General features: G+C 56.1%; 1 protein-coding gene across 1 annotated transcript in view; it reads right to left on the bottom strand.

Annotated features, from left to right (window-relative positions):
• Positions 1–23018, bottom strand: part of SORCS2 (sortilin related VPS10 domain containing receptor 2) — a gene marked incomplete at both ends in the record, with an annotated part of 417103 nt that overhangs the window by 146434 nt on the left and 247651 nt on the right. The window contains one exon of the mRNA XM_080697785.1: positions 12198–12297. Within this exon, the coding sequence (XP_080553911.1) occupies positions 12198–12297 (100 nt within the window). The remainder of the gene's footprint in view (positions 1–12197; positions 12298–23018) is intronic.

Below are 23018 nucleotides of genomic sequence, written 5' to 3'. Positions count from 1 at the left end.
ATAAACAACTTCACAGATTGCAAAACCTTTGGGGTCCCCATATTCAATGCTCCAACGGCAAGAGTGTCTTCGGTGAGGCCGTAGGGGGAGCTGTACAGCAGACATGGTTCCCCTGGGCACCCTGGTCCCTGCTCCTGTCTCCCCCAATGGATGTCGCAGGCTCCCAAGGAGGTCAAGGTCAAGGAATCAATGTCTCTCTGGGCCGCCAGTGTCTGACCTTGGCTACTGTGCTTCTGCCGTGGCGCTGTGCATTGTGCATACTGTCTGACCTCCGCTGCCATGCTGCCTGGACCTTCCGGCTGCTCTCTGCGCTCCTGTCCCTGCCCCTGCGGCTCTTTTACTTGCGTAGATGACGAATACACTGATCGGAGGAACTAAAGATTATTTGAAGTTTCACCAAAATATTTCTGAGTGTAAACTTTTCCAATGACTAATATAAGGAATGAAGCCTTTTGCCCTCTACTTCTGCCAGGGAAGGACCTTGGCCCACCTCTGGGCCCTGTCTGCGCCATTCCCAACAGCATAATCTTTATTGATACCTCCAGGCTTTCCCCGTCCAAACAAATATTTCTTTCATTTTTGTGTGTGGTAGCAGGGATTGAATCCAGGAGCATTCTACCTCTGAGCTACACCTCAAGCCTATTTTTTATTTTTATTTTTTATTCATCATTTTGAAACAGGGTCTCACTAAGTTGCAGAGAACCTCACTAAGTAGCTGAGGCTGGCCACAAACCTGTGGTCCTCCTCTCTCAGCCCAAGTACTGGGATTACAAGCGTGCGCCACCATGCTCGGCTTCCAAACCAGTATTTCTGACAGGGCACACACTATCTGCCCATTCTCACAGCCTCTGTTTAAGATGGGCCTGGTGTCCACCCAGCCTCAGTCCTATGTGCAGCTGCTTACACTGCCTTTACTGTCCCCAGCACAGAGCTTGTCCATCTCTCCGCTGACAGGGGTATTTGCAAACGGTTCACCTCAAGACAGGCCTTGGACATTTCATTCACAATGTTCTCTTATCTGAAGACCCTTATCTCAACCTACACATGTCAGCTTAGTTGGGCGTAAGATTCAGAGACCAGACTTTTGCCACAGAAATTCAGTAATGAAAAGATGTTTGTACCATCCTGATTTTTTATCTTTTATGTGTAGTATTTTTTGGTTTGGGAAAATATTACAAGTTATCTTTTCCCCTCACAAGTAAAGGGACAATGTGTATGGTGGCACACACCTCTAATCCGGTCCTTGGGAGGCTGAGACCGGAGGCTTTCAGCTTTGAGACTGGCTTCAGCTTGAGTCAGACTCTCAGCAACTTAGTGAAACCCTGTTTCAAAACAAAAAATAAAAAGGGCTGGGGGTATAGCTCAGATGTAGAATGTCCCTTGGTTTATTCTCTAGTAGCACAATAAATAAATAAATAAATAAATAGAGCACCCAGAACCTGAGGCTGAGCTTAGAAGAGCTTTGGCTTCCTGTGACATCGCCCCCCAACCCCGCGGCTCTTCCGGTCCAGGGGCTCTGGGCCGTCACCTGGGAAAGCTGGGCCCCCAGGCTACCGCAGCCTCGACCTCCCTGCCTGCACCCCCTCCTGTCCTCTTCCAGAGTCCACGCCATACGTCACTCACTCTCCTTCCTGCCCTGTCCCTCCTGGGCTTCCCTGTGTCCGCACGGCTCTCAGTTCTGTCACTAAACTCTTGTCTTAGGCTTGCTTTTTTTTTGGTACCAGTGTTTGAACTCAAGAAGGCTTTAGCTCTGAGCTACCTCTCCCCAGCCCTATTTTGTTTTTTTTCTTTTGAAACAGGGTCTTGCTAAATTGCCAAGGGTCTTGCTAAGTTGCTAAGGCTGCCCTGGAACCCGCCGCCTTCCTTCCTCAGCCTCCCAAGCACTGGGATTACAGTCCTGCACTGCCATGCCTGGCTTAGGCCTGCTCTCAATCTCCCGATGGCTGCCTCCTGTCTCTCCTTGGGTCCCATGCTGCCCTTCAGCCCTGTCCGGTTCCTACCTCCACCTCGCCCCACACCACCTGCCCTTGCACGGGGCCGCACACCCCAGACACACTCATGTCCGAGCTTCCTCCACACTCCATTCCTGCCGTGAGTGTCAGTACAAATAGGGAGGTCTGGGGGTGTGGGAGAGGGGAGGGAGGCAGGTGAAAAGGGAGAGCTGCCCAGCTGCCCCGGGGACAACGCCATTCCGCCTCGTGGGTCGAAGGTCTCAATTTCTAGCAAGGTCTGAGAAGCCAGGGTCTCCCCTGGAGGAGCCTCCCACGAGCTGGTCACTCTCTGGGGCCAGGTGCCAGGGCAGAGTGGCCCTCTTTGCCTTGCTAAACTTGCTATGGTCCCAGAGGCAGAAAGGCTTCCTGAGAACACTTATCTCCTGGGATCAGGAAAAGAGGCAGTCAGCAACCCCAGAGACCCCACAGCAAGGGGCCTCGGAGACACGCCTGCCGAGCTCGCCCCCCACCAAGGCTATTTATTTTTCCGTCATGAAGGAAAAATTTTATTAAAAGTACAGGACGACTTTGGAGGACGTCTAACAGTTAATTTATACGGAACAAATAACTATTTAATCGCTCTCTAATTACATGACAATTAAAACTCATAGCACAGCCGTGTCCTCAGGTGTCTATTTATTACCTGCGTGGAGCCCAGCGACTGTCTGCCACCATTAAGAACGCTACAATTGGCGGAGCAGGCAGCCCAGCCGATTACGGAGCATAATTACCTGTGTAATTATTCTCTTATACCCGAATAATTACACGGTGGTATTATTTGTGTATTACAATTTATTCATATACCTAATCATGGCCTCCTTTCACAAACTGGGCTCTAGCCCAGGAGACACCGATCAGTTCTTTAAAATAACGTTAACAGTCGTCTGCTGAGAGGCCTGGCTCACGGGCTGCCCAGCTCTTGCTGCCAGATGGACAGACGCGGCGGCTCCGGGCGAGGGAGTTGTGAGTACACACTGGCAGGGAGCCGGGACGGGAGGCGGACCCAGGCCCGCTGTGAGGTGGTGAGACATCCTGAGACTCCAGAGCTGTCCCCAGCTGTGCTGTGGGCTCTGCACTGCCCTTGGGGCGGTGCCTTTGTCCAGAGGGGGTCAAGGTCTGTAAGTCACCGTCCTAGCAGCAACCCGCCCTGTTCAAGAACCACCCACTTCTTGTCTGTCTTCCCTGGACTTTGAGTTTCCCAGTGGTGCATCCTTGGCTGGGAAGCACAAAGAAACACCTGCCAAGTCAGAGGAGAAGCCGGCAAACACCCACGGGACTGAATCCGAAGGCCGCCCCACCCAGCTCCAGCCTGAAAGTCACATTTATAAAAGCAAGCCTTTCCTCGGGGCGCGGAGGGGAGGATGTGCTGGAGATTTGGACCAGCTACAATCAAGTGACTTTCCCTTAAGAATTTCAATCATTTTTTTAAAAGAAATAACTCCAGCATATGTTGCTGTGGAAAGCCACAAGCCACAGATGCCCGGGGCAAATTCCGGAGCAAAATGGCCCTCCCTAGAGAACTCCTGAACCGGAAATTCATTTGTGGTCCCTGTACCAGCTAGTGCAATAAGCAAAGCCCAGCCTGGAAATGTGATGGTCTAAACCAGAGACCCACAGGAGGGCCAAGCGTGATGGCACACACCTGCAACTCTAGTACTTGGGAGGCTCAGACGGGAGGATCACAGGTTCGAGGACAGCCTCAGCAACTTAGTGAGACACTGTTTCAAAATAAAAAGACTAAGGGTGTAGCTTGGGGAAAAACAATATAGGCCCACAGGGGAGCAGAGCCAGCTAGCTGGGTGGAATACAAAGGAGAGCCAGCACCGCACAGACAGCTGGACATGCAGCGGCCACACCCCGATACCCAGCTGCAGTCCATTCTGCCAGCTCCTGGCCTCCAGAATGGTGAGACAATGTGTTTGTGCTGTTTGAAGCCAGTATGGCTCTGGTGATTTGTTACAGCGGCAACAGGAATCTCATACATACTCCTAGTGCCTGCAATCACAGAGGGCTGCCATCCCGCACAGGAAGGTCTGTGGCTTGGGTCAAGGACATTGGGGACTCCTATGGAGTGTCTCTCTCCCCACTGACCATGCTAAGACACTCTCTAAAACACTGAGAGGATGACAGCTAGCTCCAGGGAGAATCATTCCCTTAGTTTTCTAGGTTTTAGAGGAGAATCAGAAGAAACTCAGTAACTGCAACATCGGTGGGTGGGCGTCTCTACCCCTACCGGTGGACGTAGGGACACGAGCAGCTTATCCTCAGGGCACCTGTCTGCCTGGTTTGGGGAATGAGGTTCCCTTTAGATGTGCTGGGCTGCTCCGGCCCCCTGAGAACACGTGACCCAGGCCTGGCCAATCAAAGAATCTGCTTCCCGGGCTCCTCCACTGATTGATCCCAGCTGCTTCCTGGTCTGGGCAGCCTTGTGTCCTGTGGCGAGCAAAGGCTCTGCCGCACTGGCCTTCCTGCAGGCTCAGGAGAGACTGGATTTAAAAATATCGCCTACTGTGGTGCTTCATGTCACATGTGGGGGCTCCAACTATCTGGCTATAAACAGCAGCAGAAAAGAGCCTGGCCGCCTCCCTCTCAGTGGCCCCAGGACTGCTGACGAGTCCGCGGGACATGTCGGCTCCAGTGGCAGGCCTCCTCTGCTTGGACTCTTACAGCCTCTGTGCAAGGGTGTGGCTGCAGGTGCATCGGTCACAAGCACACCTCTGCTGTGAGATGCTAGGATGATGTTACCTGCATCATATACCCCAACAGGGAGCACTCAGCAACCGCCCGCCTTCCAGCAGGCACTTAGTGACCGTCCTCTCTTACTCGTAAGCTGCACGGTGAACCTAACAGTGAGGAGGAAGAGCCCCATCCTGGGTCAGGATGATGGCAGATCTCATGGGGCCAGCGGAGCTTCCAGGGAAAGGGAATTGCTGTCCAAGAGGCAAAGTACTAGCCCAGCAAAAATTCCTCACCAGTAAAATCAGCAGTGAAGCAAGAACCCAGAAAAGGACCCAGCGCCTTTCTATGTTTTCCAGAAAGTTGTTGGCGCATTCTCTCCGCTGATAAGTATTGGGCAGCAGTATGGGGAGATGGCCAGCGCCTTCAAGGCTCCCATCTTTTGGCCCAACAATTCCAATCAAGTGATATATTTGAAGGGAATGTGTCCCCCTTAATTTTAGAAAGAAAGTTATTAGTTTCTGTGCAAGGAGTGTCATCCTACATTGCTTCAGATAACCAGTCAACTGACCGGAGCAGAACCCACAGGATGAGCCTGAAATAAACAGGGCCACGTGGGGGATTAGATTTTTGTGTCATTAATGGTTGCTTTTAGCCATGTTTTAGTATACATTCATTTGTTCAAAATGATGTTCTGGGCACAAGGCCAGGGGCTGGGTGGCTGAAATGACAAGAGTCCTCGCTGTGCCCTGGGTCCTTCCCATGGGCGAGGTCCCTGGGCTTAGGGCAGCAAGTAGGCACATCTGTGGAGGCTGCAGGCTGCAGGGTAGTCTGTATGGAGGATGAAACAGAAAGACCCCACATGGGGACCCTGAGCCAGTCTGGGGTGAGGGAGATAGGTAGCCCTGGGGGAAGACTCCCAAGCAGGCCGGATCTGGGAGGCCTGGGGAGGTGGGGACAGTATGCGATCAAAGCCTTGAGCTGGAGAGAGCCGCCTCTGATGGCCATTGGGCAGTGCACGCCACGGGCCTGCAGGTGCTAAGCTGAGCGGGTGAGGTGCATGGGCCTGGGCCAGGCAGCCTGGCATATTAAGAACATCAGCCATGGGATCAGCTACTTAGTGAGGCCCTTTGCAACTCAGGGAGACTCTGTTTCAAAATAAAGAATAAAAAATAGGGCCAGGGGTGCAGCTTGGAGGTAGAAGGCCCCTGGGTTCCATCCCTAGTACTGCAAAAAAAAAAAAAAAAAAAAAAAAAAAGCCAGCAAACCTGCGGCCAGGCCTGGCAGTGGCCCAGGTGGAGCCGGGCTCTGGAAGCAGAGGGAGGCGGGTCGAGAGAGCCAGGCGGCATGAGCGGGCATCGGAGAGGGCAGAGCAGGTCCTGGTGTTAAGGAGGACGTGTTGGGTCGCGATGGGGGGTTTGAGGGCCTGTGCATGCCTGTGTGCCCACGTGGCTGCGGCGCCACCCACGTGATGCGGCCTGGAGAAGAAGTTAGACAAGGCGCGCGTCAAGTTTGCAGCCTTGGGGAGGGGGGAGGCCGTGGGAAAGAAAACGGATGCTGATGTAAAAAACAAAAAAAGCAATCAGCCGCAGAGGCTGGTGGCCTCCTTGACCCAGCCAGAGGATCCTGGTCTGTCTGGGGATCCCCCATCCTGGAAATCACTTTAGAATTGAGCTATTTTTACCCGGCAATGATCCTTTAAGCTGCACAAGAGGCCCCGACTGCACTCGGGAGAGAAACATCAGTTACCGCTATTTCCTAAACACATGGTTTGGGAAGGAAGAGACAAAATTGGTGCTGTGGCCTGAACCACCACTCAGAGCAAGTGTCCCTAAGTCTGGCTTCCAGCTTAACAGGGAGGCTGAGCAGGTGCACCATGTTTGTGGGAATGGGATGATTCATGGGAATGGGGATGAGCCGTGGGAATGGGGATGAGCCGTGGGAATGGGGATGAGCCTTAGGCTTTTTAGGGAGTCGACACCCCCATTGGGCAGGAGACCGTGTCCCACCCAGCGCTGTGCAGGACAATACCGCTGATCTTCCAGGCAAGTGGCCCAGCCTCCCTGTTGGTGTGGGCCTGTCAGCCGCTCTTAGGTGGTCTCTCTCCCATCCAAGGGACAGCGACGTGTAGTATTCACCAGTGCTGAGACCACCGGGCTCCCTTGTCCTTCATTAGACAAGTCCAGGGGGCTGGAGGGGAGGGTTCCACACAAGAGAACCAGCAGCCATCCGGCCTCAGCACCCCTCTATGGACAGGGAGCGACTCCGGGGCGTGGCATGGGAGAAGCAGGCCCAGGAGGGAGGCAGCCCAGTGCTGAAGCCTGGGCTCTGTCAGCACTGAAATGGTGGCCGCCCACCTCCCTGGCCATGAGAGAGGAAAGATAGATAGTTCTGGAACACGAAGGCTGCCAGGCACGGGATGCTTGACGCCCACTCCTATGTTGAAACCCGGATCCCCAGGTGAAGGCTCGGAGGGGAAGCCCCACTCATGGCATTAGTGCTCTTAGGAGAAGTGGCCAGGATCCCAGCTGGCTCCCTTTCCACCTCGTGAGGACATGAGATGGCGGCCATCTGCAACCAGCCGGGGAGCTCTCACCAGACCCAAGCACGCTGCGCGCTCATCGTGGACTTCAGCCTTCAGAGTGGGGAGAAATAAAAGTTCATTGTTTTTTGTTTGGTATAGGGGATTGAACCTAAGATCATTCTACCTCCAAGCTACATCTGAGCCCTTTTTATTTATTTTTGAGGCAGAGTCTTGCTGAGGTTCTGAGGCTGGCCTCAAACCGGCGACCCTCCCATCTCAGCCGCCTAGGTGCTGGGGTGATGGTACTCAGGTGAAGACAGAGCTAGACGCTGGCTGCCCCTAATGACAGTAGCAGCAAACCTGAACTGATGGAGGTGAGAGGGTGGGAGGGGCCTGCACAGGGATGTTCCCCAGCGTTGCCATGGGGAAGTGTGGGTTTAGGCCCCAGGGATGTGGGTCCAAACCCACTCACCACCCCAGCCCCTGGCTGGCTGTGGATGCCAGACTCTTCTTATCTCCCATGGGTGGCTGTGGTCAGCCCCTGGGGACACGGCGGGCCCTTGGGCAGCCCCCGGCACCCCAGGCCCTTCCCTTTCCCTCTCCAGCCATAACAGATGCTCACAAGAAAAGAATACTTGGCTGTAGCTGTCCCCACGGGTGGCCTGAGGACCGAGGGCCTACAGCTCCTGAGGCACACCAGGCCGCTCAGAGACCCCAGGTAGCCTTTTGTGTTCTGTTTGCATTTTGGCTGTGGTCTCTGCGGGATATTAGCTCCTGGTCAGAAGAGAGTGAGCTCCCTCCTCTCCATCAGGGCAGAGGCAGGGCCCAGGAGAGAGCTATTATGAGAAGCCAGGGCTTCTCACCTCTCTCCCTCTCTCTGACAGCAACCCATTGGCTTTAGAGGGAATCATTTTCTGCGCATTAGGCTGCCATTTCAAGGGGCTTGCTCTATCTGAGACAAGCTCTGCGCACCAACAGGCCATTTTCCTCCTGAGCAAGAAGCGGGGCTATGGCGGGAGATGGAGGGCCTGGCTGATTGGAAAAGAAGGCCCATTAACTCAGCTCCGCATCCCAGCCCTGTGTGGGCTCCTCCCACTGCCCTGCAGGTCCCAGGTACACTCTCGGGTCCCAGCCTGCTGCCTTCCCAGGGAACAGCACCCCTTCACCCAGGACTCCTGCCAGAAGGCTGGGTCCCTCCGATCCGCCAGGAGCTCCCTAAACCCGTGTTTGCCCATGCGGGCTCAGATTCGCCATCTCTCACCTGGACGTCAGCTCACAGGTGTTGGGAGAGGCTCCGGCGGCCTTGAGTAGACACTGATGGGATGAATGAGTGGTAGATGGCTGGTAGATGATGGATGGACGACGCTCCCTAAAATGGGTCATTCTAGCCATGAGCCTTTCTTCTTTTCTTTTCTTTTCTTTACCCTTGGGCCTTCTACCTCTGAACTACACCCCAGCCCTTGTATCTGTTTTACCATCACCATCATCATCATTACTTGAAACAGGGGCTCACTACGCTGCTGAGAGTCCTGCTAAGTTGCTGAGACTGGCCTGGAACTTGTGATACTTCAGCCTCAGCCTCCCAAGTCCTGGGATTACAAACATGCACCGCCATACCTGGTTCCAAGGGGCTTTCTTAAAGTATCTGCAAACCAACCAACCTGTGCACAGTCTCGTGCCTCCCCAGAGATGCTTCCAGAATCCATGCTGCCCTCGCCCTTGAGCCTGCCTCCTAAAATCCCAACTGCCGGTCTCCCCGCCCTGCATCCCACACATGCCACCCACGTCCCCCAGAGAAGTGTCCAGTCTCTTCCCTGAACAGCCCGGCCCTCAGCCATAGGTAAGAAGCAATGCTAGGTGGCGTGTGGCCCCACAGGTCTCAGCTCCTGTTTCCTAGACCACCCAGGGCTCCCTGGGATCCACCCAACATCTCGCCTGCAAAGCCTCATTAAGAATGGCCTCCATTTGCAAGCACATGCCAGAGAGCTCTGAACGCTCCCTGCTCATCAATTATCAAAGGCAGACATGGAAAAGGTCTGCTCTCTTCCCACCCCAGAGAAGGGACGTCCCGCCTGCCATACACACCCAGCCTTGCCTCTGTTGAAGGACCCCAAGCGCTGCCTCTGCCAGTGATAGCTCGAGGCCCAGAGCTTGGGTACCATGTGCGAGGCTCTGTGCACGGCGCCACAGCGGGGCCCATGGCTGCTGCTGGGCCCAACCTGCAGTGGCCCCACACCAGGTAAAACACCCCTTAGCTTGCCGCCTGAAGGTAGAAGTGCGTCCCACCCTGAGAGGCGGCAGGTGCTGGAAAGAGTGGGTTGGTTTTCAGCATCCCCTGCTGGGCCCAGTACCACGGGCAGCTCCGGGGGACAATGCACAGCAGGCGGTGAGGTCCTTATTGGGTCCCACCAGCACGCTGGGCTCTGTCTGCATCTTATGAGCATGGATGCTGGCTCTTTTCTCTTGTCTTTCTTTTCTTTTCCTTTTTTTTTCTTTTCCTTTCCTTTGGCACTGGGAATGGAAACCAGGCCTCACACATACTAGGCAGCCGCTGAGCTACATCCCCAGCCTGGACTCTGGCTCTTAGAGCAGCCTCAGCCGCACACGGAGCTTCTCACCCTGCGCCTGACCTGAAGGGGCTTGGTCCCTTCCCGGGCACCACCCGCACTGCCCCGCAGGAGGGCCTTGCCCTCCGCAACACCAGGAACGTCAAGACAGGACTTTGGTTTCTCCTGAGCAAAGGCAGGTCAGTTCCTCCAGAGAGCCGGGTGAGCAGGCAGAGTGGAGGGGGTGTCGGGCTGAGGGAGCGTTTGTCCTGCGCCACTGAGAGGGGCCGTGGTGGGGTGGCCTGGCCTCAGTGTTCTCCTGGACTACCGGCCAACAGAGATAATTTGGTCAAAATGTGCATGAGCGTGTGTGTGTGTGTGTGTGTGTGTGTGTGATTTTAGTATTCAACCCAACACTGATACATTGGAGTAAGATGGAAAGTCACATGAATTTTCAATATAAAACATGATACTTGGAAGCGACCCCACGCCTGGGTGGCTCCTCTGGGCCCTGGTGCTCGTGGGCCGAGTCAGAAGCGCCCTCTCAGAGCTAAGGCGGGGCGGCCGCAGTGTGCCAGGGGCCGGAGGGGCCCCGGGGGTCCCAGATTCCGCTTTTATGATAATAGTGTTTCCTGCCCCGGGCCCTGTGCTGCGGGTAAGGCAAAAGGAAAAGGAATTCATTTAGTGAGACAGGTTGTAAAGTGGTCTCCAAAGAAGCGCTAAAGAGCCGCTCACCTGCAATTGATGCTAAATAGACTCCTAATGGCATTCACACCTTCCTGCAAAACCTTCCAGTCGCCTGACTGCGTGAGAGGTGGACCCTAGAGGGCACAGGCCCAGGCAGGTCCCTCAGTAAAGGGTGACCCTCAAGATCAGAGTCGCTGGCGGGGCGTCCTCTTGGCCCTTTTCTTATTCCTCCCATGATCCTGCAGCAGGGTCAGGTTCTCAGGCCTCTGGGATTCCCCCCACCACACACACACACACACACACACACACACACACACAAACACACAGGTTCCAGAAGGGAAGCGGTGTCCCTTGCTCAGCTCTGCTTCCCGGCCCCAGCAAGGGATCAACAGCACACAGTAGGTCCTCAGCCTGCATCTGTGGGCTACAGACTGGACGAAGGGTTCTCCCTGGCACCAAGCCGCAAGCTGGTGTACAGTAGGAACACTGGCTGAGTGGAGGCTGCGCACTCCTGCGCAGTGGAGTCTGCTCTCCCGGAGCCTCCGCAGGGCCCCGCACACTGCTGCTCCCGGCCCCCGGGACCTCCCAAGCCAGTCATCCTGGGAGAAGCAACATCACATATGTGGAGCCCAGGGCAGAGGGCTAGGAACAAGGACAGGGGCTAACACCAACCCCTCTCCCAGGCCCGGCCCCATGGCAGCCTCCACCTCCCCTTCTGTCCAGCGAGAAGCTTTTACAGCCACGCAAGTCCAGAAGAGGACATAGAAAGACACGACCTGCTTTGGAAAGCTGATGGCGCAGAGGCACCTCGGCAGCCCGCGAGCACCTCTGCACAGCTCTGCCCTCCCGGTCCACACACTTGCCGCCCGGCCATCGGTCTCAGCAGAAATGGCCCAGTGCAGGCCCTACCAGTTCCCGAGAGCCCCACCCATCTGTCCCAGTGTGCCGTGAGAAGATGCGGCACCCCAGGAACACAGTCCAGGGGCCCTGGCACCCTCCCCAGGGCGCATGGTTGAGCACGGGCCCTAAGCTGCAGCCCTCTCTCCTTTAAGGTCACCCGGGAGTCCTGGGTGCCCTGCTGCTGGCCCCACGCTGAGCACAGCGCGGGTCCCTGGCATCTGGTATAAGACTTTAGGATTCTCCATGTGAGATGTGGCTTCTGCCCCGTTTTCTGATGGGAAAACTGACCCAACAGTGCTCTACCCACGTCTCCTGCGTGACCCTGAACTCTGAATGGAGCATACAGGCTGGCTTTGCCCGGCTGCTTCCTGATGCACTCTGGGGTCCCCAGGTGGGCCCGGGTGCAGTTCACAGGGGTCTCGTCATGGAAGCTGGAGAGTAGGTGCCTTGGAATGATAAGGGTCCCTTTCTGCAGCCAGGAAACTTGCCCCAGGCCAAGTGACAAGAGAAACCACGGGACCCTGGACTGAGGGAGGCCCTTCAGAACCACAGACCTAGGGAGGCCCTTCAGAACTGTGGCCAGGTCTCCAGGTCCAAAGGAGGTGACCTCAGACACGCTCTCCCTGTGGGCCATGGCTGCTGCCTCCAGGGCAGAGAGAAGATGAATAGGTCCAGACAGGCAGGCATGCCTTCCGCCAAAGGTCTTGCTGGTAGCTGAATACACGCCTCACAAGGGTTATTAAGGCAGCCAGGGAAGGGCGGCTGGCCAGGGCTGGGAGGCAAACAACCCACGCTCCAGGCTACCCTCTTGGAGCAGGACAGATGTCCTGAAGCGAGGCAAGTGGCCGCCCTGAGCCCCAGGTCAGCGCCTACCTTTCTCTTGTTGGCCGGGCAAATGTAGAAGTTGTCGATGACCGTGGTGACCCCGGGCTGGAGGGTGAGCTTGGTGTAGGACGTCCCAAAGTCCGACGACCTGGGGAAACAGGGGTCGGTTGTCAGCGCGTGCCCTCCAGGGCTGTATCAAGCCAGATCACACCCAGCGCCAGGTGTGTGCTGGCACAGGGGAGACCCGGACGCCAAGGAGTCACCCTGTGCGCGCCCTACGTGTAGGTGGGGGGCTCGGGCTCCCTCGGGGACAGGACCCAAGTCTCTGTTTGTGATGATCCCCAGCTGGTCACCTCCCGCCAGCTCCCTGGGAGGAGCCGCCACGTCTAGGTCCTTCCTTTCATCACTTTGATGCCTCACAAACAGGTGATGTCACTGTGTCCAGCTCACAGAGGACCGGAAGGACACCCAGAGGAGACAGCTTTTTGCCCACAAACACTCAGCTAGTGAGCAGCCCACTCAGGGCTCAAACGCAGTTGCATCTAATGCCGGCCAGGCCCCGCCGCAGTGCAGACTGTTTGTCCGCTTCTCTTGTGGGACCCGAGCTCCTCCAGCAGCCCCTCTCTGCAGCCAGCAGAGAGCAAAGCCAGGAAGCTCGCCCCAGACCAAAAGGCAGAAAGGGATGCGGAGACAAAAACCACGCAGACATCCATGCTGACCGCCACCCTGACACAGGGCACAGGCGGAGCTCAGCACCTGCCGGGATCAGCCCAGGCACCGTGCGCCCCAGAGCAGTGGCCCACGGGTTGGCGGCAGGAGAGCTGCTTGTGCTCCTGCCCACCTGGGCAGCCCCTCCCGGCCTCCGGGCTGCTCTCCTGTGTGTGATGAGGCAGGGGCAGGCGGGACTCTCCCATGGAAACCAGCCAACACCAGGCCACATCTATTGTTTGGAAGTCACCAATACCAAAGTCAATTCTACATGAGAGCTCAAGGTTCTGGTGACTCTGGAACAGAGGCCTCTTAGGGTCGCCCATGAGCCCGGGCAGCGATTACGGGACACATCAGAATGCTGGCGAGAAGGGCTGGGTGGAGACCCCAGCCTCGGGCCTGTGCTCCTGCTGCAGACCGCAGCAACTGGCTACCGCGGTGTCTACACTGGCCTGCTGAGGCCTGAGCAGCCCTGGGCCCACAGAGGGGCTGGAGAACATCTTGCCACCTGGGTATGATGGGGGTTCAGAGGGGAGCCCCTGATACACTTGACATTTGATTGACAAGCGCTCCCTCCACCCATGACATAAATAATTCCCTCCCACAGCCCATTCTCCACACTTCTCCACAGCCACACCCCTCCCTAGGTTTGTAAGTGAACCTGGGGCGTGGGGAACGTGGGCCCTGTTTATCATCTCTGGGCTTGGTGACCAGGTGGCCACATGTTCCAGAGGTTGCGTCTTTCACTGACCTCAGGGCCACATGTTTCTCCCAGGCCAAAGAGGAGCCTCCAGCCCCCTGACTCCCAGGATCACCTATCAGGGGCCAGGCCCTTCGGGGTCCCGGGAGGCCTGGGCACCCATCTGGCCTCTGGCCACTACTGTCTCCCACGATGGCCAGGCTGGAGAGAACAAAGCGGCAGGCGCCCCGCCCATGGAGGTGTGACTTGGGAGCCTTTGCTTTCAAAACCACAGAGAATTGATTTTTTTTTGCGGGGTGGGAGGAGAGGCCCATTAGCAGAGGATCGATCCAGAAACCCAGGAAATTCTAGAGCCCCTGCAGAAGCAAATGGCTGTGTTTATGAGCTCGATGTCTATGCCGCCTGCAGCCTCTAGGCCCGCCTCCCCCTCCCCCCTAGACATCTCTAAAACCTGCCTATTGATTCTGCCCCCAAAACACGGGCGTGCGCGCACACACACACACACACACACACACACACACACACACACACACACACACAGAGTCTAGCCTCTACCTCCACGGGCACCACCATTCTGCCAGCCTCCCTCTGCTCCCCCGGTCAGCCACAGGGGCCTGCTCACTGCTGCCTGCCCCAGGGCACTGTCTGCATGTGGGCCAGCAGGAGCAAGCAAGAAGACAGAGGCCTGCTATCCAGGAACCTCCCTTCCAGCAGGGCCAGGGAGGCGAGCAGATGCTAAATAAAGCAGCCAAGTCACAGCAGCCCTGGGGGCAGGAGGCCTGGGGCAAGGGTGGGGGACAGAAGGGTAGTGGGCTGCTGCTTGCAGAGACAGTGTGGCTGGGAGGGTCCTTCAGAAAAGGTGTGGGCAGAGGGAGGAGGAAGAGAGAGGCCATGCCTGGCTGGGAAGAGCATGTCCTGGGTTGAACAGTGTCCCCCAAGCTCTCAGCCACCCAGAAGCTGTGACTGTGGCCTGGTTTGGAAACAGGGTCTTGGTAGACATAGTCAGGTTTCGGTGAGATTGTGGTGGACTGAATGGGGTCGCAGAAGGAGAACTGGGACAGAGAGACAGGCTGGAGGAGGCCTCAGGAAGATGGAGGCAGAGGTTGGAATGAAGAGGCCACCAGCCAGGAGGCCGGGAGCCAGGCAGCACTGGAGGAACGGCCTCCCCAGAGCCCGGGGGAGCCGCCGCGGCGCTGCAGCTCAGCCAGTGGACTCAGAGCCTTGGAAGGGGAAATGGGTTGTTCAGGCCGCCCTGTCCGTGGTACTTGATTATGGCAGCTACGGGAAAGGATCGCAGAGTGCTGGGCAGAGAGATGGAGAGAGACCCAAAGACAGAGAGGATGGGGGAGAGGGGAGGGCAGGGACGGACCCTGCGGTCCTGAGCTGGACACCAGGGTGAAGTGCAGACAGCCCGGGAGATGCCAGAGGATGCCAAGCCGAGGGGCAGGATGGCGGCCTGCAGAGCAGCCCCGGCTCTCCCCATCTGCTGCCTCCCGATCTGCTCACTTTCCCTCCTCAGTCTTTCAGGGGTCATCCAGCTCCACCTCGCTCCCCGCAGACCCTTCCTCCGCTCCTGCCCGTGGGGAGGGGTCCTGGCTCAGAGGCGGGAGCCAGCGCTGCTGGGCAGACCCCATCTAGAGGGCGCCTGAGTTTCCTCTGACCGCTGAAATAAGTTGCCAATACACTGACTTGGGTGAGTTGCCATCAGTGTTCTGAGGTCCTGAGTCTGACCCAGGGGCAGGAGCCCTTGGACGCCGTCGTGAAGAATCAGGACCTCATCTTTTCTGCCTGCTGGAGGCCTCCTGCAATCCCTGGCCCCTGCTCTGCCGGCAAAGCACGTCTCTCCATTCTGCTCCCTCTTGCTTCTGGGGACAAACTCCCCCGGCCCTCTCCTGTGGCTAACCCGGAGGATCCCCCTCCAAGGCTCGGAAGCACCAGCCTCATCCATGAAGTCCCTGCCCCTGTCCACGGCTTCTGCAGGTTAGGCCGTGGAGGTCTTTGGGAAGCGCTGCTCTGCAGACCTAAGTGGGCGTTTGAGCCAGGCCTGGAGTATGCGTAGGAGTGTGCCGGGGTCAGTGTGCAGTGGCCAAGGGGCAGCAGCGGCCTTGGAGAGCCCCGGCCGGAGGCTGCAGGGGCGGGGCGGGACCTGTCTTCAGGCTGCAGAGAGGGCAGGACAGCACCCCCTAGCCAAAGGAGGCCACCCCATCCTCAGAACATGGCAAAGAATTCCAAATGAACACACTGTAACCGAAAAACATGCAAAATATTCAAAGAATTGGTACAAACGAGACTGTAAAATGCTTCGTTATAATGTTTATATTGATTATCTATTGACATAGTAATACTCTGGATATACTGAGCTAATGAAAAATCTATTATGAAAATTAATTTCACTTGCTCCTATTTTTAATTAATAGAACTTTATTTTTTGTGGTACTGGGAATGGAACCCAAGGGCATTCTACCTCCAAGCTACACCCCCAGCCCTATTTTTTATTATTTTTATTTTGAAACAGGGTCTCACTGAGTTACAGTGGGTCTCACTGACAGCTGAGGCTGGCCATGAACTGCGATCCTCTGGTCTCAGCCTCCTGAATGCTGGGGTTACACAAGTGCACCACCACGCCTGGCTAGAACCTTATTTTTTTACTGAAGTTTTTGGTTCAGAGCAAAATTGGGCAGTAAGTACCAAGCTCTGGTTTCTCCTTGAACACCACACACACCACCCCCCATCACGATCCTCACCTGGGAGAACTGTGTGTTCGTCACCACCCTGCCTCGGCACCCAGCTGCTCAGTCAAAGGCAGGTCAGAGCTGAGACCCTCGGGCCAAGCTCAAGCCCGATGCCCTCTCCTGCCAAAGCCTGTACCCATCACCAGGTCAGAGTGAGGGCTGCGGACATCACTCTCATCCCCAAATCCACAGGCCGTGCACACAGCTGGCACTCCATACATGCCTACTGGGTTCCTTTGGAGCTGCTCTGGTGCGGACTGGGAGGCCGTGGCCTTGGACCAGCCCGTTCCCTCTCTGGGCAATAGTTTCCCATTGGAAAGATTGGATCTGGTTGTGTCTAAACTCTAGCACTGACACTCAAAGGCTCTAGTTCCCAAGGAAGAGTAGATAGAAGGGAGCAGAGAGGGCAGAGGGCCAGGGAGGGGCCGGCGCCCAGGCTGTGAGCCTCCCTCCTCGCCGGGCCCCGGGTGACGCCCCAGCGCTCAGCACCCACCCGTCTCCACGTCCTCTCACTACCCGGCAGCTCAGAGAGCCACCCTTCCCAAGCACATGCATCAGATTATAAATAAAGAGCCCAGAGTCTAAAAAGGGGCCAAAAGAACCACGGAAGGCAAGCGCGGTTGGAAAATTGCTATTTGCAAATCGGCCGCTTAATCGCCGAGTGTTTGTACATACTCACTTTTTTAAAAATGATTTAATTAAGCCATTTTTATATTCCATAATTATTTTGCTGGCGGGGACATACGCTCAGTCCCACCCCTGCTCCTCCCACGGGTGAGCCTCTGAGCTCCCGTCAGCTCCCGCTCCTGGGCTCGGGAGGCAGAGGGAGGAAGCTCGGCTGCCCTCCAGGGGGACGCAGCGTGGGCAGTGGGGCGACGAGGCCAGCCACGGCACCCGAGATGTTCCTCCACCTAAGACAGGCTAGGTGCGGGTTAACTTGGGCCTAAGATGCCCCAGGCCAGGAGCACAGGTGTACCCCCGACCTGGTGCACCGCACCCTAGACTAGCCTAGCTTATCATGTTCAGAACACTCCTGTTGGCTGACTGTGGGAGAAACAGGGCAACACGCAGCCTCTTTATGATACGGTGCTGGCCTCTCGTGGACATCCCGCATGCCTGTGTCCAAACAGTCGCAGCCACACAGTGTGCCCAAGTGCGGCTGCCCTGGTGCTTGTGGGCCCGCCTGGGAGGCAGCTGTGTTCCCTGCTTTCCTGGCACCCTAATGCCCAGAAAAGGTTCCAAGTTCAAAATGAGAAATACAGGATTTACTGAATGCCTCTTGATTTTGCATTGACATAAAAGAGAAGACCGGTGGGTCAGATCACCCTGCACCAGGCAGCCATAAAGTTTGAACTTGGGTCTTTTCCCAGGGTAGCCAGGTGTCAGCAGCTACAGCAGGATGAGGCCAAGGATACAGTGCCCACCTAAGGGACCACCATCCAGAGCTCTGCTACCACACAGCAGTCTCATGGGCCCGAGGGGAGGCACCGTGGGTCCCCATAGAATCTGGGAAAGGTATGGGGTCTCCTAGGGCCTGGGACCACATAGAGTCTGGGGAAGGTATGGGGTCCCCTGCAGAAAGGAAAGGTGCCAGGGACTCCCATGGGGCCCAGGAAAGGCATGGGGTTCCCTAGGGCCTGAGAAAGATGCTACTGAGCCCTGAAGGAAAGCCCCATTGCACCAGGGAACCTGGGAGGCCTGGCTGGGGACCCACAGGAGTGGAGAGGCCGGACAGGGGAGGGCTCAGGCACGAGGCGGCGTCCTGGGGCTCCCCTGAGGATGGGCAGCCCAGAGGCACCGGCCACAGTGTGCAGACACACAAACAGCACGGCGGGCCGAGCTTGGGGAGGCTCAGCACGCGGGGCATCCTCCAGACACCGGCGCTACCACCCTCTCCCCCATCACAACCCACAGCGCCTTCTTGGGCAAACGGGGGGACTCACGAGGCAAGGCTGCTGGCAGGGGTCAGAAAGGAGCATGCAAAACTGGTGTGGTGGTGCACGCCTGTCATCCCAGTACCTGGGAGGCTGAGACGGGAGGATTGCAGGTTCAAGGCCGGGCTTAGCAACTTAGTGAGACCCTGCTTCAAAAAAAATAAGGGCTGGGTGTATAACTAAGAGGTAGAATGTTGGGTTCAACCCCCAGTATCAAAGAAGAATGAAGAAGAGAAGGAAGAGGAGGAGCAGGAAGAGAAGGGAAGGGAAGGGGGGGAGGACCAATTGAGAGTCAGTTCCAAATCTTGCGCCTTGGGTGGGCTTCCGGCTCTGCAGGAGGAAAGGACACCCTGGCTCTGATGACAGTGTTTGTGGACACGAGGTGGCCCTCTCCATGGCTCCATCACTTAGAACTTGTCATTGAGCCTCCAGGCTAAACAAGGCACATGTCCCTGGAAGCACCCGGGCCACCTGCTGCCTGCTGCTCACCCTAGAACAGGGAGCCACTAACCTACAGCCAACGTCCTGTCCACAGCTGCTCCTGCAAACCCTCAGCCGGGCACATTCCCAAAAGCCGAGGTGGCGACCACCCAGGAGCCAGAGCGGCGAGCCCGGCTACGAGGGCTGGCAGGTGCCGGGGAGGGGCGCCGATGACCGCAGCAGCTCCAGCCGCCGAGGTGGCCTCCCTCCCGCACCACTGACACCGTGCTGTGGCTCAGTGAGAAGCCAGCCTTGGTGGGCTGGGATGTGCCGTGACTTCTGGGCTAATTGGAGAGATTATATTTGATATGGAGGTGTCAGGCAGAAGTCACGGCCAGGTGGAGGTACACAAGGAGACGTGTGCAGGGGCTGCAGAGAGCCGCCCTTGTCACCAGGGCTTTGGTGGGGAAGACACACCCCCTAGAAACCGGCCAGACCTAGACCGTCCAGGCTGAGGCCAGCCTCACATCATCCCTGGGACCAGCCTGCTGGGAGGTGCCAGGCCCCTCGAAGGATCCTGTCATTCCAACCAAGAATCCAAATAGAACAAGAGAAATAATAATAAAAATAATAGAATTCGTGGGGCACAGTGGACCTCGTAAGGCAGGTGTAAAGAGCCACCATCCCTTCCCCACTGGAAGGAGGTAGGCAGGAATCAGGAGCAGAGTGGGAGGGGCTGGAGGACAAGGCCCGAGGACCAGAGGACGGGGAGGGAGCCCCGGGAGGAGCTGCGGAGTCAGGCCAGAGGCAGCTTGGGACAGAAGCCAGACCGGACTGCGCCCACTGAAGCTGCCTGTGACCTGGAATCTCACCTAGGAAAACTTCTGAAACTTAGCAACCCACACATACTAAAGCTTCCTTCTTGATATGCAGACACATCCTTGATTCCTTTTAGAATCTTTTTAAAGCAATCATTTGAAAACAAGGAACAGCCGGGTACACCTATCATCCCAGTATGTCAGAGGCCAGGACGGGAAAACCACAGCTTCAAGGCTAGCCCGAGTAACTTAACAAGACCCTGTGTTGAAATTAAAAACTAGAATAGAAACTGGGCGTGGTGGCACACACTTGTAATTCCAGTATTTGGGAGGCTGAGACAGGAGGATCACAGGTTCATGGCCAACCTCCGCTACTTAATGAGGCCTTCTTGCAACTTAGTGAGACCCTGTTTCAAAATAAAGAATAAACGCCGGGCGTGGTGGCGCACACTTGTAATCCCCTCGCTTGGGAGGCGGGGACAGGAGGATCGCGCAGGTTCAAAGCCATCCGTGCTGGCTTAAGAGACCCTGTTTCCAAATAAAAAAGTATAAAAAATAGGTCTGGGAGTGTAGCCCGGAGGTAAGAAGGGCTTCTGGGAACCCCAGTACCACAAAAAATAAAAATAAAAATAAAAAATAAGGGTGTACTCATTCAAGTCACCCCTCCATGCCAGTCTGGTATGGAACTGTACCTATCCTCTGTATTTCTATCTTTTAATAAACTTCTTTAAATCTTAAAAAAAAATAAAGAATAAGATAGGCCTGGGGATGTAGCTCGGAGATAGAATGGCCCTGGGTCCAATCCTCAGTACCACACACACACACACACACACACACACACACACACACAATATATATATATATATATATATATATATATATATATACAATATCTACATATAGTAGGGCTAGGGGTGTACCACACACACACACACACACACACACACTATATATATATATATATATATATATATATATATATATATATATACAATATCTACATATAGTAGGGCTAGGGGTGTAGCTCAGAGGTAGAATGCTCCTGAGCTCAATTCCTAGGACCATAATAATAATAATAATAATAATAATAATAATAATAGTACTGGTGGAATAAGAGCAACTAACAGCAGCCACAGCAGTAACCAGCAAAGAGCTTCCTTGCGGGGCCGGCCCCTTTCTCCCCTCCCGCGGAGCACCGGCGGCCCCGCGCCGCCCGCCACACTCCCACCTGCTCCATCTCGCCCGCTCCTTGACCCCGTGCGCTGTGCTCGCTGCCGGCAGCACACCGGCATTCCCGATGCCCGGTCCTCACGCTGCGGTTTTTAAGATCCTCTCTCTAAGTGCTGAGTGCTCACGACGTGACATATATCTTGGAATTCTGCTTTTTTTTCCCCATTGCTGCTATGTCAGGCAACCGCGCCCTTCAGGAGCGGTTTTCATTATTGCAGCAGGCCCTTGCACCCTTCTCCCCGATTATTGTCTGGGGTTAAGTCCGGGAGCCAGCTCCTCAGTGAGACGCCCTGCGTTTCCATGTGGCTTTTTAAAAGACGTGTTCAAAGAGCCAAGGAAGTGGTAGGATCCCATATTTAAAAATGAGGGTCCTCATTCATTCTTAGGGGGCTCTGGAGCAAAGTGATGACACTTTCATACACCAGTCCCCAGATTATAGAAGCTGACACTCTAAATTGATTTTTCGAGTAGCTGTTAACTATCTTCAGGTCCCCTACCGGCAGCCCAAATGATGTATTGAGCGTTTTTAAAGAAGAAAAAGGATGATCAGGGCATCAGCAGACACGATCGGGACCACCCAAAAGGGAATTCCACTTTAGAATGTGAAGAGCTGGGGGAGGTGGCGCACATCTGGGATCCCCGGACTTGGGAGGCTGAGACAGGAGGATTGCAGGTTCGGGACCGGCCTCAGCAACTGAGCCAGGCCCTCAGCAACCTACCAAGACCCTGAATCAAAGTAAAGATGAAAAGATGGCTGTGGGTTTGGCTCTGCACTAGAAAGCCCCTGGGTTCAACCTCTAGGACCCAAACTAAGTCAATCAGTAAATAAATAAAGTGCTGAGAAGACTGTTTTGATGGGAAGCATGGAAATTCACTGGGAAATAAGGCGCGATGACCCCAGGCCCCTCATTTCAGGCGAGGTGGGAGGAGTCCTGGCACCTGAGCACAGGAGCTCCCCCGGGACAGGTGCCCCAAACCCCCAGCCAGGAGCTGCTTTCCCAAGGGGCATTCAAGGGGTCAGCGGCATCCACCAACCTGCAGAGAGGGGTTCCGCAGGAGCGCAGACCACCAGAGGAGGCGAGGCTCCCAGTGGGCAGTGCAGCTATGGGCAGGAGATGAGCGCAGCCCCGTCCCATCAAGAGAGTGCAGCTCCCAGAAAGCACCCCTTCCCATACGCCTCGAGGCCTGCCCGCGCCGGCCGCAGAGAGCACAGGCGGGCTCCCAGGCCCAGCGCACCCAGGCCAGGCCCACGCGGGGCTCATTCACCCAGAGCGTCCTCTGTCCCTTTACCCTCTGGTCCAACCCACACAGCCTGCAAATTGCACCTGAGTGTCTGGGTAATGCCGACACTGCGCACGGTGAGGGTCAGACAAGGGGAGCAGCCCAGCGTCCACTGCTGTAGAGCCCGGGAGGACGAGAGCAGGACACCACTGCCCGCCCAGCCAACCCGGACACCCGCCTTGTCCAGAGGCGACCTGAGGGCCCCTCCCAGGCCAGGGCGGCCCCTGGCTGCATGGAGTGAACACAGGAAATGCTGATTGAACGAATGAATGAATGAATGAACAAATGAACGAATGAACAAATGAATTGATGAACAAATGAACGGATGAACAAATGAATGAATGAACAAATGAATGAATGAATGAACAAATGAATGGATGAGTTGGCGTCCACCTCGACTGCACACCAGGAACTGCTGACACCCACGTGAGCTCTCGGCACCCAAGGCCTGCTGTGAGTGCGAAAGGCCCCTGGAGACCGCTGGTCTCTGCCGCCGGCTCCCATGAAGGACACAGGCCCAGAGAAGGTCAGTAACCACTGAAGGTCACACAGCAGCTGAGGTGCCCTGGCCCCACGGTCCGGGTACTAATCACCTAGCTTCCCAGGGCGGCCGCAGGCAGGTATTGACAATGTCAACTTATTAACCCGCTGTCAAGAAGGAGCGGACCGAGCCCCTCCTGCCCTGGGAGGACCACTTCTTCCGGAGCCGGTCTCCTCCTGGACGCCGTCACGGCCAACAGCAGCATCCGCAGCCGGTGGAGGGGTGACCAGAGGCTGTGTGGCCTGAGCTGCTCACTCGACTTGCTGGACTCAGCATCCTCCTGTCCAATGAGAACCTAGCCCTCCCTCCCCGAGGGCCATCACGAGGCTAAATGGCGTGGCCTCCAGGCACGATGACATCGTCCTCCTCCCCTCGCTGCCTCCCCTCCCAGGAGCACAAGGGGACCTGGAGGTGTGGGTCGCCCAGACTCTGCCCATTCCAAGGAAAGGGCGGCCTCGCTGGCTTCTGGGGAATGACCTCTGAGTCTTGGAACGTCCTGCTGAGG

Source organism: Muscardinus avellanarius, assembly GCF_963383645.1.
Source record: "Muscardinus avellanarius genome assembly, chromosome: 6".
Classification (NCBI taxonomy): Eukaryota; Metazoa; Chordata; class Mammalia; order Rodentia; family Gliridae; genus Muscardinus; species Muscardinus avellanarius.
The sequence above is the reverse complement of the archived record's forward strand: the minus strand, read 5'-3'. Positions and strand labels throughout refer to the sequence as shown.